This window comes from Rhododendron vialii, chromosome 1a (genome assembly GCF_030253575.1).
Source record: "Rhododendron vialii isolate Sample 1 chromosome 1a, ASM3025357v1".
Classification (NCBI taxonomy): domain Eukaryota; kingdom Viridiplantae; phylum Streptophyta; class Magnoliopsida; order Ericales; family Ericaceae; genus Rhododendron; species Rhododendron vialii.
The window spans coordinates 2,232,932-2,248,275 of NC_080557.1; the positions used below are offsets into that span (position 1 = coordinate 2,232,932).

The window sequence follows — 15,344 nt, forward strand, 5'->3', positions numbered from 1 at the left end:
GGAACTAAAGCTTCAAAGAAGATAAAAGAAAGAGAGAGAAAAACAAAGGATTAAAGACACCGGGCATAAGAAAGAGCAAGTGAATGACGGTAAAAAAATACCGATCAAATTAACAACTAAGAGCATGAGACTCCGTGCACGCACGGAGCCTCCCCTAGGAAAACATAATAAAATTAAGAAGACAAGTAACATGACATTTTACGTTAAGAGGTTCACAACATTACAAGTGCAAACAGAAATTTTGAAAAGGAAATCTACTGATCATCTAAACTTCCAAGGGTTTCCTGTTCGATCCTCCCCTCTGTTAATTTCCATGCACTTACGGGGAATAATAGAACCAAATGAAAGTGAGAAGCTCGCCTCCTTGACTTAATCCCTGGAAGTGGGCATCTTTCTGACGAATGCCTCCTATTTTTGGATCGCTAGCTGCAGTCTGTAGCATCCTCCACCACATTAGCTTCATTATTTCCCATCTCGTTTCCTGTTCATTAATTCTTTCCAATCTTGTAACCAAACTTCTAACAACTCCACACCATGCACTTGACCCATGCGTCAGCAAATGATCGCAAGCCCCGCGTACTTCCCCTGTATTCCCTATAAGAGAATCCAGATAGTCGATATTCCCGACCAACGTTTCTGATCCATCATTGGGAAATAGTGAAGGATTCATTGAGAACACGTCTGATCCATCAATGGGATACAGTGAAGGGTTCACTATGAGTAGATACATCATGTAATCTGACAGAGCTTTGGACACTTTCCTGTTTTGCTTCCACGGGGAATTGGATCCATCATTTGTTTCCGTTTCTCTGTGGCAGCATATTGTCGTTGTGAGGTGCAAGCACATGATTTTCGCCTGAAACGCCCCGCCAAAAGTGTTACTTTGGTTTAATATATTCCAAATGGCTCTCAGTTGACCATCATGATCATCATCATCGCGTAAGAAGAACAATCGTCTATAACTACTCTGAGGATTCCAAAGATGTAAAATCGCGTTATATGCCAAAGGACGTACAGGAATTGCAGTCTTGTGTAGATATATATTCCACTTCTCCTCATATTCATGCCCGAACACCGACCTGATTATTCTCCCTACCACCAAACTGATTCTCTTTGATCTACTTAGACCTCGAACATCAGTCTCTCTAACTTTGAGGCTGAGCCAATAACCAAGTAGATCAAACTGCCCCATCATGTTAGACCAGTTCTTTCCCTTATTGAAAGGCCATGAAGGTATTTTATTACTCCACCATATCACCAAATCCCGACCACCTACCTTAATTAGCCAAAGCGTCATCCAATTATTGGAGCAATACATTACAGTGACTGCATAAGTCTCCAAAATTAGAGCTCCTACCATTAATACCCACGTGACCACAACGTCCATCTTATCGAAGTTAGTGTGTGCGAGGTGAATCCATAAACCATGTTTTCTTACGTGCAACTGATCCCATAGAGCTATCAACACAATCTCCGTACATGCAAAGCTGAAAAAACGGAAAATCAAACCCCACTTACCGTATACTCGGCTTGCCTTTGTGTATAACAAATCATACATGAGTCCCATTTTAACCTCCACTGCATCCCACATGATTCTACTAGCAACATTCATACGGGGGGAAAGCATCGACAGATGTTCGTTTTGAGTGCCCCGATGCTTCAGAAATTTCATGAATGCCTTCAGATGTTCATGAGCCACGACTAAAACATGCACGTATTCATTATCACGCTGGGTGAAATAATTATTATCTCCAAGATGATCTACGGGTAAATTATCTATGTATTTATTGCCACTCACCCACCTGAGAACCCATGTTCTACCCCAGTACCTGGCGATTCCCGCTACGAATGCCGTAAGCGAAACAAACGATCGGTATGAATTATTCCACGACATTCCAATAACGTAAATCGCCACAAACATTTGGACCACGAATCCCATAAGTTGTCTCATCCACAACTGATTATCTTCCAAAGAATAAACAGTTATGCTCTCGGTGCCGCCAAGATGTAGCAAAAGCAATGTGGCCCATGTGGCCCATAACTTGTTACCTTCAGCATCTGAGATCTTGCTGAGGGCAATAGTTGCCACCCAATCCGCATTCAAGTACGCCACCCAAACTAGGACACTGATCCATAATGACGTTGTATACTTTCTATGATTTCCAAATAAAGAAAGAATGACTTGTAAAACAAAACTTAGTAGAACCAGTATCCGAACAGCCCATGCATCCCAGAACCTCCACGCCCATGTTAGATTCATCTCACTCCAGTAGTTTGTCTTCCTTATCATATCAACGTGTAGGCAACAAAAAGTTAATTTTTTTAAAAAAAGTTAAGAAAGAATAGACCAATAATTAAAGGCTATAGGATTTCTGTAATTATGTGATTTTTTTTCAAATAGCAGCTACTTTACAAGATTAATCGCTCTAAGCTACTCCAGTAAGCAAAATAATTGCTAATTTGTTTCACCTCAAATAGTACTCTGAACATCTATAAACTGACCCAATATCCTGTTTTTACATGTTTTTATTTAGCATAGTGGGGTCTAATGACATAGTTAGGATGTGGATTTTTTCTAGTTTCTTAATTCTATTTTTGTCATGCAGGGGGTCCCAAGTTAGCTTGTGCAGTACCTCAGATTAATCCATACAATTTTCTCATAGAGGTTCAGACATGTATACATATGGAATTATGAGGTGGCCTCAACGGTTGATGGCAAAGAAAGTTGGCCATGGGACCCGCCTTAGTTATGTTTCCTAGTTATTGAAGACAGCACTTTAGAAAATTATTGTACATTTTGTAGAGAAAGCAATCAAATCCAATTTCGTATCTCGTCTTAATCAAATCCAATTTCCTATAGGTTGTTAAAAATTGAAGTAAACTTATTAGATAATAATCACCACAAGTAAAAAGAGACGGGGAGTAAGCCGCTTAGAGAGAGTGAACCGATCTTTAAAAAACCCTGATAACACTTCAATGCTACCAAATTAACTGCAGACTAATGCAACTGGGCTTTAAAATAAACTGAAAAAACAAACAATAATGGAGCTAACTAGGAGCATCTCAAACAAACAATAAATTGATAATAATAAGTTTGTAATTTGTGAGGTCGGTTAAAAATATTTTTTGCGAGGAACATGGACGGTGCTTCGCCGGAATTCTAGTCCTAAATTACCGGGTTGCCCCAAGCGTATGGTTGAGATCGACGTAACATGATATCCGGTAAGTCCGAGGTCGAATCTACAGAGACGGTGATGTGTGCTGATCAAAAACTCATATTGTTACTTATTTAAACTGGCTCTTAGATAGCCACCCCGTTGATTGGTTGAGATTAACTAAAAACTAAGAAATTGATTGTACTCTGTCAAGTAATTAAAAAGAGGCACGGTCGTAAGGTTTATAGCACTCGTAACCAGACCTAGACTTATCTGTTTCATTTGGTGTTCTTAAAAACGTTTGACTTTAGACAGAAAAAGCTACCTTGAAAGATGTGAACCTTTATGGTCGCTGTTTACCTATGCGTGGCGGAGAACGAGTTTTGGTCTCCCGTTTCCCCCACTCATGGGCTCCGGCAATGCCCGGGTTTATCTAATGAAAGTTCTTTACGAACCTAAAATTACAAAATACAAGAGCAGAACGTGTCCGACCTGACCACGTTGTGCTAATCACTCTGCGACTGTACCTATACGACAACCTCTCCATTGACAAAGGACTTGCCAAGGAAAGGTTAGAAACAACTAAAAACATAATTAATTATTATTTAGGTGATTATGAAAGATCGATACTAGTGCGCACCAGAAAGATGTATACAGTGGAGTAGACCAAAGGTTCTCCACTCTCAACCTTTAAGGGAATCGCACTAATATTAACCTTAGATTTAAGTTTGGCATGAGAAACAGCCGAGTAGTTTGCGAATACTCACAACCAAATCTCAATCTTTACTTTTTTTTAAGCTAGGCATTTAACATACTAGAAATATAAAATAAATAAATAAATAAAAATAAAAAATAAAAAACAGAATTGAAACAAGGTATTAAAAACTACAAATCTATACAAGCAACATAATACAAATTACAAAGGGAAGCAAGTTTACCGAAAGGAAAAGATGTAGAGGGAAGTGTGTCTCGCATATTTGGCTGGAGAAAAAGAAAAGTAAAGAGAGAGAGAGAGAGAGAGAGAGAGAGAGAGTGTGTGTCTCGCATATTTGGCTGGAGAAAAAGAAAAGTAAAGAGAGAGAGAGAGAGAGAGAAGGGTTTTTATTGAAGAGAAAATGAGAGCTTTGCTCTCGGCCTTTTGGCTTGGGAGAGAGAGAACGGAGAAGAAAGAGAGAGGAGGTTTTTTATTCCCTAAGTACTGACTACTCTCCTTCTGCAGCAAGGGCAACATTTATATAGGCAGAGAATGCCACTTGTATAGTGGAATGGTGGCCTTTGTCCTCATCAGCCACCACTCAGTCCTAATAAATCCAATGAGATTAACCAAAAATCAACTTTGGACCAACATAAATATGCAAATCACTACTTCTCATAGTATTGAATCTAATGAAACCTTTAGCATAGGTACCATTGTACTCTTTTTCTGCAATAATCTCTTTCCCTTTCTTGATCTCCTCATCACATCTTAAACAAAAATAATTCTCAAATTTCTGCCTCACTTAAACTTCCTCTTCTCCTTCCATAATTTCTTCTTCTTCTTGAATCCTTCTTTCAATTTGAGATGTCATTTTCCCTTTCTTCAATCTCGCAGTCACCATATTAACTTCCACCAAAGGAAAATGATCAAAATCAATACCCGTCACTTCTTTATTTCCCTTAGCATACTGTAACAGCCCCTTCTGGATTAGGTCCTGCACACAATTTTGAAATGTAACACAATTGTTAGTATTGTGTCTAAAAGAATTATGGCACTTACAGTAATCTTTTCATTTTCTATCCTTTTCAGGAGGAATCATATGCCCTGGTGACAAAGTTAAGAACTTTTGATTAATTAGTTCATCAAATAGTTGATCAGTTTTGGACAAATCAAATGCGGAAAAGATATCTGCACCGACGGTTTCCATAGGGAAACCGTACCGACGGCCACGCGCGGCCGTCTCCGGCCACCGTACGGCCGATCCGAGCCGTTCAAAATTTTTTTTTAAAAAAAACGAGGGAGCCTTCGCGGGAATCAACGGCATCCAAGGTGTGTAAGGTGCTTGATCATATACACGAAAAAAGGGTGCTCGGATCAAGCACCTTACACACCTCGGATGCCGTTGATTCTCGCGTAAGCCCCCTCGTTTTTTTTTTTTAAATTTTTGGACGGCTCGGATCGGCCGTCCGGTGGCCGGAGACGGCCGCGCGTGGCCGTCGGTACGGTTTCCCTACGGAAACCGTCGGTGCAAGTAGCAGTACTCAATCAAATGAGTATTGTCTATAATTTGCTTGATTTCTCCTATTTGGATGAGATGAAGGCATATTCACAGGCTTCTCAGCCTTTGTTAAAGTGTCACATACAATTGGTGCTTTTCCAATTACTTAGGCAACATCAATCTCTACGTCCCCCTCTATATCTTGGTAATATGTACCAAATGATTTACTTTTCCTGTATTCCCCTTCCATAAGAATAGCCTCATATCCTATGGCTTTAGAAGTAAAATCAAATAAATCTCTGAATTCAGTTCCAGTAAAGTGTTTCTTAAAATCATAATCAAGCCCTTTCTGGGCTATCTTCACTATTTCAGACTCGGGGATGTAAAAATGACACCGATTCCTAATCTTTTTGAATCTGTTCATATATTGTTCAACAGACTCTGAAGGCTTTTGTTTGATTTTAGCCAAGTCTGCTACTGAAATTTCTGGTGCATGCCTAAAGAATTGAGTATGAAACTGTTCTTCCATTTCTCTTCAAGAATGAACAGAATTTGAAGGCAAACTAATAAACCAAGAAAAAGCAGTTCTAGTAAGAGAATGAGGAAACAGCTTTAATTTTAAAGTCTCATCCAAATCTGCTTCACCTATTTGTAGGCAAATTCTCCCAACATGCTCTATGGTCGACTGATTTTTCTCTCCATTGAAAAGAACTAAATCTGGAATTCTATAATGCCTAGGAAAAGGCACATTATCAACCCAATTTGGATACGGTTTCTTAAACATAGGTTTTTCAATTCTCCGTAATCCAGGACCATACATGTCTTGCATAATATTCGTGAGTTGAGCCCTTAAATAAGGCTCCTGAATCCTTCCGGTTTTATTTGGAGGAAAAATGATTTCAGGTCTAATATCATACCCATATGGATAATCTTGTCTTCTTATGTTTGGTGGATCGTACCCATAAAGATTTGGATCACCATTAGCCCTATTTGGAATGTTCCTGTTATCATTCCTAAAAATGTTTGCACAAATATTTTGCCCTCCATGGGCATTATTTCCAGTCTTTGTTCCCATAGAAACAGTAGTTGGTATACTTTGATAAAAACTCTGATTTTGACCATTGCTAATATTATTTGGGACTCTATTCATACCAGTAAAAATAGTTTCAAAAGTTGGATTATCAAATACCTGTGTAGAAGGTACTTCAGTACTACGGTTGGTATATCCACTAGTCTGTCCAGGGTTAACGTTTACGTTAACTGGGACTTCCACCATTGGTTGATTTCGTGCCACTGCTGCCTTAAACATAACCATCAAAGTTTTGGCTACTTCACTTTCTGGATCATTTAAAACTCTTGCAAATTGTTGGACCAAATCAAATGACTCGATCTCTGGACCATTTGGTTGGCCACCTTTTGGACTCCTCTGGTCCGGATTCATAGTATTGATTCCATTTGCATCACTTCCACCATTAGCATTGGCAGAATTGTTGTCATTGTTGCCATCTGTTGGCAATTGATTCCTAGTCTTTGGTGCCATTGCTCACTTCCAAATTAGTAACGCGCCCTCCTTCTAGCGCCAAAATTGTTACCAAAATTTCTTGTTTCCTTTCCAATCGATGGAGAATCGACGAAAAATCGTATCGTAAGCTTGCTGGAATGTGGGTGTGAAAAGTGGAGTTTGGTTCCTTGCCGTATTTCAGGACTTCTTTGGAAACAAACAATGAAGTGGATGAAGATTAACAAAATGGACTTTATTAACCCTCAAAGTAGAAGAACAATCAATCGAGATGATCGAGTGAACAATTACAAGTCAACTCTACTCCGAAAAAAGAAAAGATAAAGGCCTGATTGGCGTTGTTTGTGTGTGTTGAAACTGCTACTAACTTGTATTTAAATAGGCCTCCCTGAATTTGAATTCAAATCTTTCCTCCAAAGTAGCAGTTGAAAACTCCTTCGAATTCTGATGAAGAATCCTCTCCAACTGCCGATCATGCCCACGTCAGGAAAACTGTTTTGTTAATTGCGGTTAACATCCTCTTTAATCGTGGAATCATGAGACTTAATTCCTTTTGACACTTGTCACCTAATCGACAGTCCAAAGGGCCATAGGAATACGCCACGTGTAGGCCAATCGACGGACAAGACTTTTTATAGTTTCATCATCGATTTACTTCCATTCTAAATTATTAAGGTGAGTCCATTCTATTCTTTTACTTTGCCCATATTTACCCTTGCCACGTGTCGTCCAATCGACGGGTAAAAAGGAACTCTCAGTTATGGTACAAACACCGGGGATATCCCAAGTGAGCGGACGAATCCCACACAAGAAGTAAATTGAAATTTTGAAGCAACGAATTAAATGCAAAAGTAAATGACCAAAACAATAGTACTCCAATTCTTAATCATTAATTAATTAAGAAATATTACTGATCAATAAATTTTAAAAATGTTCCTCTTGGGAAAATGTGGTACCTTACTAGTTGTGGTGTAGCTTGTGATGAATTGGAAAAGAGAACATATACTCCTATATGGTGCTCTGTATATTACGTCCTACTCCTGTCTCTATCCTCATATTTATAGAAGAAAAAAAAAAAGGAAGGGAAAGAAGTGATTCCTTGCTTGAAATATAGTATTATAAAGTAAATAAAAGAGACAGATTGTGTTTGAGAGAGAGAGAACAAATTACTTTACTTTCGATAGAAAAAGAAAGAGTATGTGAGAGGGAGAGAGAGAACAAATTAATTACTTACTTCCGGCATAATACTTTTCAAAAGAATGACATAATATTTTTATCTTTATTATTATGGTGTCTCACTAAAAAAAAAGTTATGCTAGGAGTATTATTATGATATCCCCTCAAAATGGCATAATATGATCACTCAAAGGCATAACTATACAGACAGCGACGGAGCCAGGATTTTGCCCTAGCAGTGGCGAAATGTATGCTAAAAAAAATAAAAAGATGCATTGCAATATGTGTTTAACACTTTGTTCAATAATTCCCTTTTTTTAAAGAGCGAGTCAATTATTTTCTTGACCATGATTACCTACCACGTTAGTTTACACAAATTAATAAACTGCTATATTTCTATCATATGGCGCAAATACCATCTATTTCTCATTACAAACTCAATAAGGAATTCAAAACATTCAATAATTTCTCGAACTTCAATATTGAAAAATTAAAAAAGACTAACCTTTTTCCAATGGGGTTTGAGAAATCCACGCAAAATGCTCAACGATAAATGATATTTTAATTTTTGGAAATTCCACTACTGCACTGCACAATGCCGATATTGGAAATTTGAAAATCTAGGAGTCCATCCACTATTGCCGAGTCATGCACAGTGTCGATTGTTTTGGTTAACTTGTTCAATTGTTTAGGTTAAGTTGTTTTAGGTTAAAGAGTGGAGTTTTTTTCCTTAATTAGACCTCATCCTTTACATTATATCACTTTGACCCATTGAATTTAGTTTTGGAATACTATTTTGGGTCTTCTTTCTTGAAAAAAAAATAGACGTTTTTAGGACTAGTATATAACAAAAAATAAGGGAAAAGAAATCTTGCTGTGGCAAAATCCATATAAGTTGGGGATAATATTTTTATATATATATAATAATTACATTTTTTAAAATTCTTGCCGTGACGGCCACCCCTACTAGACCTCCTGACTCCATTACAGTGAAAAACTACCTACGAACAGACTAGTTGGCTCGTTCTTGTATTTCATTTTGAAACCATTTCATTTTAAATGTCTTGTTTTTTTTTTATCATCGTCAATGTTTTAAGAGGCAAAAGTAAGGACTGTTAGGATGCGTTCTTATGAACTTAACTTAAATCTGAAAATTGTCCTTATTTGAATTTTTTTCCCATTTGTTAGTTTTGGGCCAAACTTTTATGGATTATTGATTCGTCTTGACGAGAGGAATAAAAAAAGTAACATTTTTTTACTTTTACCCAAGTATTTTGAAAAATAACCACGTTTTAACACAAAAAATGTTGTATTGAAAAGTGGTTACCCAAGTATTTGTAGAAATAACCACATTTTAACGCAAAAAGTTTTGCATTAAAAAATGGTTATTTCTCAAAATACTTGGGTAAAAGTAAAAAAAAAAAATTATTTTTCCGATTCCTCTCGTCAAGACGAATCAATAACCTACAAAAATTTGGCGCAAAACTAACAAATACAAAAAAAAAATCAAATAAAGACAAAATTCTCATATTTAAGTTAAGTTCACTTGATCAGCCACCAGAGTTTGTGTTTGGAGTGAGAATACAGGGGTAGGAATGACAAGTGAAAGGAGATAGATGGCCCCCTATTCGAACTTTCGCTTCAGACCTTAAATATCTTTGAGTCAGTACTGAACCCAGACCTCCACTAAAGAAGGCGATGGATGATGCCAATTGAGCTATAAGAGCTGATTTGCCGTTACCTGGGATTCACCTAGGTATATATTAATATAAGATATATAGTTTGACATTAATTATCTGGACAACATTGGTTTGTGAGATTCCATTATCGCATTACATGAAAAAGCAGCAAAAGCAAAAGGCAAGAGAGGCATCAGAATAAAAAAACTGCCGTACGTAGAAGAGTGCATCAGAATAAAATTTACTCTATTACAATAAATCTCAGTTTGTGCATCTGAATTGGGTAATTTCCTTCATTATTAGAAGTCATAAAAAACTGCCTTGAAGACTTCCATGTGATCAGCCTCTAAGGAATCAGGAGGTCTCTTACTTACAAAAATAGTACTCCAGTAAAAGTGGAAACAAGAAGTCAAAATTATATGGAGTTTCTTCCCTGAATGATGAGTTGTACTCAACCATGTTGTGCTTTCTGAAAAGCCATGGGAAAATGCACAAGATCCCCTGTCCAACCCCCCTCCGGACAGGGGCTTGTTTGACCCTCTCTCGGTCATTGATCTCGCAAATTAACGGTTGAAATGGATCGAATACTTTTTGTTCCAAAACGACGTCGTTTTGAGAAAAAAGTGTTCGGCCCATCTTAACCATTAATTTGCCAGATCAACGGCCGAGAGGGATGAGACAAATACTTGTCTGGAAGAGAGTCCGACAGGGGATCCGGACTTGTAAATAGGCCGGCGACATCCGGCAAATTAATAAAGCAGGCAATGACAATCAAAACTCTTGTTTTTCATCGGAATGACCGAATGACTTCGTACGTACAAGGAAGCAATGTTCGAGTCTTTTGACCAAGGAAAATGTTGGACATGAAAACAATGAATGAAAGTGTCCATGGAAGGACAATGGACGGTCCAAATTCATTTAAAAGTGAATTTGGACTGTCCATTGTCATTTTATGTACACTTTCAATGAATCTGACCATCCATTGTTCTTCCATGGACACTTTCATGAATTGTTTTTATGGACCCTATCAAACTCCTTTGACCAAAATGTGAATGAACATGAAAAGATATTTCCGTTTGACCAAAAAAAAAAGACATGAAAATGACTGGATTGACGGGTCACTGGTTCAACTGCGGTTGAACCGGAATCGAATTGTAATGTCATAAATATTTATAATATTAGATAACAAGAATTTAAATATGAAAGCAAACATATATGTGAGAAGATGTTTGAAATGTATATAGCAATTGAACCATATCTTCAAGAAATGCACGTCTCGACGAGGGATAAAAAAATGTAAAGAATCAATGAAAACTCAATTTTTTTAGCAAAGACGAAAAAACTCAAAAGATTAGTTGTCCTTTTGATTTATAATTGTCCTTATTCAAATAATTTTGTGTTTTGTATGTAATTTTTTATTTGTTCGATTCTTCTCGTCGAAATGAATATTTTTTTGAGACTTTTTTTTGAGGTGAACTGAAATATCATAAAGCAAACCAATCGGTCCTTGTCAATTTCAACGGTGAACTCAAATAGTATTATATCTATTGGTAAAAAAAAAAAAAAAACAGAGATTGCCCTGTGGCTGCTCTTGTCTGGGAGGGTGTGTGGGAATTCCCTCTAGGGGGCTCGTTTCAGAACCGGAATAAGAACTTATTTTTTGTCTAATAATAAGGTGTGTTTCATAAAAGGGTGAATAAGTACTTATTTTTTAAAAAGATAATTTTAAGCTCAAAAATCATGTGCTTACGTAAATAATTTTCCTATCACTATAGATCTTGTTTGATAGATCTCATTGAGATTTTTAATACGGTGCAAAAAAAATTGAAAAATTATTTTTCATTTACATTATTTTTGAGTTTGAAAATATGAAAATAAGCTGCTTATTTAAATTTTGTGAAACAAAGCTCCGAAATAAATATTTATAAAATAAGATGGTTTCTCTTCTTTGCCTTCTCTTTAGCTCAAATCCAACTGCCAATCTTCAGTTAGCCATAGGTCTGGCATTCCGTGGAAAGTTGTGTTCCCTTTATTAAAAGTTTGAAAGAAGTTCAGTATAATTTCATTATGATGTACATCAAGATAATATATACAGGAAAAGAGCCAATCAAGATCCCTTGATTGCAGTGATTTACAACAATTATGAACAGTTTCCTGGGGAAAGGATTCTACAGTTAGAGCATCCACAATGTAATAATCAAAGCTAAAAGGTTGCTAAAGTTAACAATGTTTACTCAAAAAAGTGCTTACATTGTAATAACCAAATTTAGCAACCTCTTAGCAACTCATCAAATTTTGACCTTTGTATAACCAAACTTAACAACTTTTACTAATAACTAAAACTCAATAACCAAATTCAAAACTAAAAAATTACAAAATACCTCACATTAGAATCGTCTCATCGAGACGAATAATTTGGTGTGGTCGGGTGCGTGATTGAAACTCGTTTGCAATTGGACATAGATGCATTGCGTATTGTGGGGTTTTTTTTTATAGGAATACAAAAATAACCAATGTAGAGATCAAGTTTGTTAGGTTTGATTATGAACTAAATGGATAATCAAATGCTGATGTGGCACATTTTGATTATCGATTTTGATTATTCCCATTGCGGATGCTCTTATTAGGCATGATTCCAGAATAAAAGATTGCAATAAGTCAGCCGCGATTTGAGGGATTCTGATCTTGGCTAGTCTAACACTTTTACTTGTGGAACATCTGGCTCTTAAGGAATAGAACTCTTTTCCAGAGATGCCACAATCAAATCTTCCATTGCCCAATCGGTTGAATGGAATCACATCGCCATCCCATTTTCGTCACCTAAGAGTAGACATACTATTCTTGTTAAGTGGTGCCCGCCTCACACAGGCTGTTTTAAATTGAACACTGATGGTGTCTGCAAGACAAACCTTAGTTAAGCTACGGGAGGAGGTCTTATCTGTGATTCTTATGGGACCTGGGTTATTGGCTTCCACCGCTCTTTGAGGCCAATGCATAGCTTGGAGGCAGAGTTGTGGGCTATTAGGGATGGCTTGCAATTGGCCATCAACAATCAGTTTGCTCCAATTTGCGTGGAGATGGATGCTTTGGCAGCCATCCAACTCATCATGGAACTGATGCAACCGCGGCACAGTCTGAGTAATATTATCCAGGTATTTGATGAGGCAGTTGGGAGTAGAAAGGATTGATCATGTTTACCGCAAAGGAAACAAGCTAGTGTGCGGACTTATAAGCTAATATCGATTTCAATGATAGCTTAGACTTTCATACTTTCGATGTTGCTCCAGATTGTATTATTTTGCATATTTGCGATGACCGAAATGGGGTCGAGTACCCTAGACTATTGTATGATTCTTAATTAGTTTATGGTATGTTCATGGTTTACCAAAAAAAAAAACCAGAGAAAGAAGAAACAGAAGAAGGAAACGTAGGTAAAAAAAACAGAAGAAGAAACGTAGTAGAGAAATTAAGAAGAAAATGGAATAAGAAAACGGAATAAGGAAACGTTAGATTTTTATGAAGTAAAACGTAGCATATATTTTTCCCAGTAAACCTTTCAGTGGCAAGTGAGTGCTAGCCCCGTTGGTAGGGCAACTATACTCCTTGAATGAGAGTGGGGTTGCATAAAGCCCCACCTCCCCGTCCCCTTCCCCACTTCACATTAACACTAACATCTAACATTTTCCTAAAAGGAGGTGGATTCTCTGCAGTCTAACTGTAAAGAGTCACTGCAGTTCAATCACAGCCGTTCATTCAAAATTGATACAACACATAATAAAACCTCCCTTATTGTATATTACGGCGGCATTTGTATATATTAATATGACAAGTCATACATGAGTTCCATTTGAACCCCTAGTGCATCCCACTTGATATTAGCTTCCATATTAACCCAGTGGTCGGCCCATTGGTCTAACGCTGCACCTAAACTCTCGCCCCTCCTAGCCAAATACAGCTAAAACCATTCCAGATGGTGATGACTCGTAACCCAAGAATACCAAACAAGTCCCAAACTCACTTCCACTGCCATTATTAGGATCACACGTGATCAGCTCAACACCCTCAAAGCCAATTCAAAGGATGATAAAAACCATGAAAGGTACAGCACCTACGAGACACTTGCTGCATGCGCACGTGTGGCGATGCTCATGCGTAGCACGTGGCCTTGGTGATGATCAAGCCACCAAAATGTACATCTCCACCGATGGACGGCCCAGATTGCATCCTCCTCTCCCACCTGGCTATTTTGGCAACGTAATCTTCACTGCCACATCACTAGCCTTATCCGGTGATCTTCGATCAAAGCCGTTGAACTCGACCACGACAAAAATACGCGAAGCTTTATCCTGAATGGACGACAATTATTTGAGGTCGGCTCTAGACTATCTCGTCTTGCAGCCCGATCCAACGGCTCTGGTCCGAGGAGCCCATACATTCAAGTGCCCAAACCTCAATGTTGTGAGTTGGATCAGGCTGCCTGTACATGATGCTGATTTCGGGTGGGGCCGGCCCGTTCATATGGGCCCTGCCGATGTACCTCTCGAAGGGAACGTGTATACATATTACCAAGCCCAACTGGGGATGGGAGTTTGTCTCTTTGTTATATGCTTAGACTGATGAACCGCAACTAAAACCCGCACAGATTCATGACCCTCGATTAGATATTTATCTCTAGGAGTATTACAGAAGGGTACACGATGCAAGTATTTATCTCCACTCACCCACTTCAGAACTCATGCATGTTCTCTCCCCATACTTGATAACTCCCGCTACTAAGGCCGGAAGCAACATAAACGAGAACTATGAATTTTTCAACGACATTAGAGTGACGTAAATTGCCACAGAAATTTGAATCACTAATCCCATAAGGTGCCTCAACCACAACTGATCATCTTCCAATGAATAAGCAGTTATGCTGTCAGGCCCACCAAGGAGTAACAAAAGCAACGGTACCCATAAGGCTCATAATACGTTGCTTTTTTCGCGGTCACCTTGGACATCAGAGAGTTTGCCAAGAGCATCCGTTGCCACCGAGTCTGACATTAAATAGGCTGACCAAATAAGGACACTAATCCACAGCGATGATATATATTTTCTTCGGCTGCCAAATAGGGAAAGAATTATTTGTAGGGTGAAACTGAGTAGAACCAGTACTCGGAGATCCCATGCATCCCAGAGTCTCCGCACCCATGTTGGAATCGGATCCATCTAACCCTAACCGTTTGTCTTCCTCATCATATCAACATACGGGAAACAAAAAGTAATTAGATGAGAGAAATCAGACCAATAATATTTATTTGATTATTTTCAAATCTTTACAAGATTCAGTACTCTAAATTAACTAGTTAGCAAAATAAATGTTTTTTTTTTTGTTTCACCTCAAATAATACTCTAAATCTCTAAAAAGTTAACCAATATCCTAATTTACATGCTTTTATTTATCTTAATGGGGTCTAATGCGTAATTCATCCAAGATTTCAGACTATAGGTAATATATATCCATCTTTCAGTTCTTAAAATCTCATAAGGTCAAATGACCTCGCAATTCCACACCTAACGTCGAAACTGTTCGCAAATTTGAAAACAATATTTCCTTATATCAGATTAAAAATAAATTACT

General features: G+C 37.8%; 1 protein-coding gene and 1 pseudogene across 1 annotated transcript; one reads left to right on the top strand and one right to left on the bottom strand.

The window, feature by feature from the left end:
• Positions 1–319: 319 nt before the first annotated feature.
• On the bottom strand, positions 320–2,290 carry LOC131318267 (uncharacterized). The gene has a single exon (XM_058348051.1). The coding sequence runs from the start codon at positions 2,288–2,290 to the stop codon at positions 320–322; it is 1,971 nt and encodes a 656-aa protein (XP_058204034.1).
• Positions 2,291–12,714: 10,424 nt separating this feature from the next.
• LOC131318283 (shikimate O-hydroxycinnamoyltransferase-like) lies at positions 12,715–14,355 on the top strand (annotated as a pseudogene).
• The last annotated feature ends 989 nt before the right edge of the window (positions 14,356–15,344 follow it).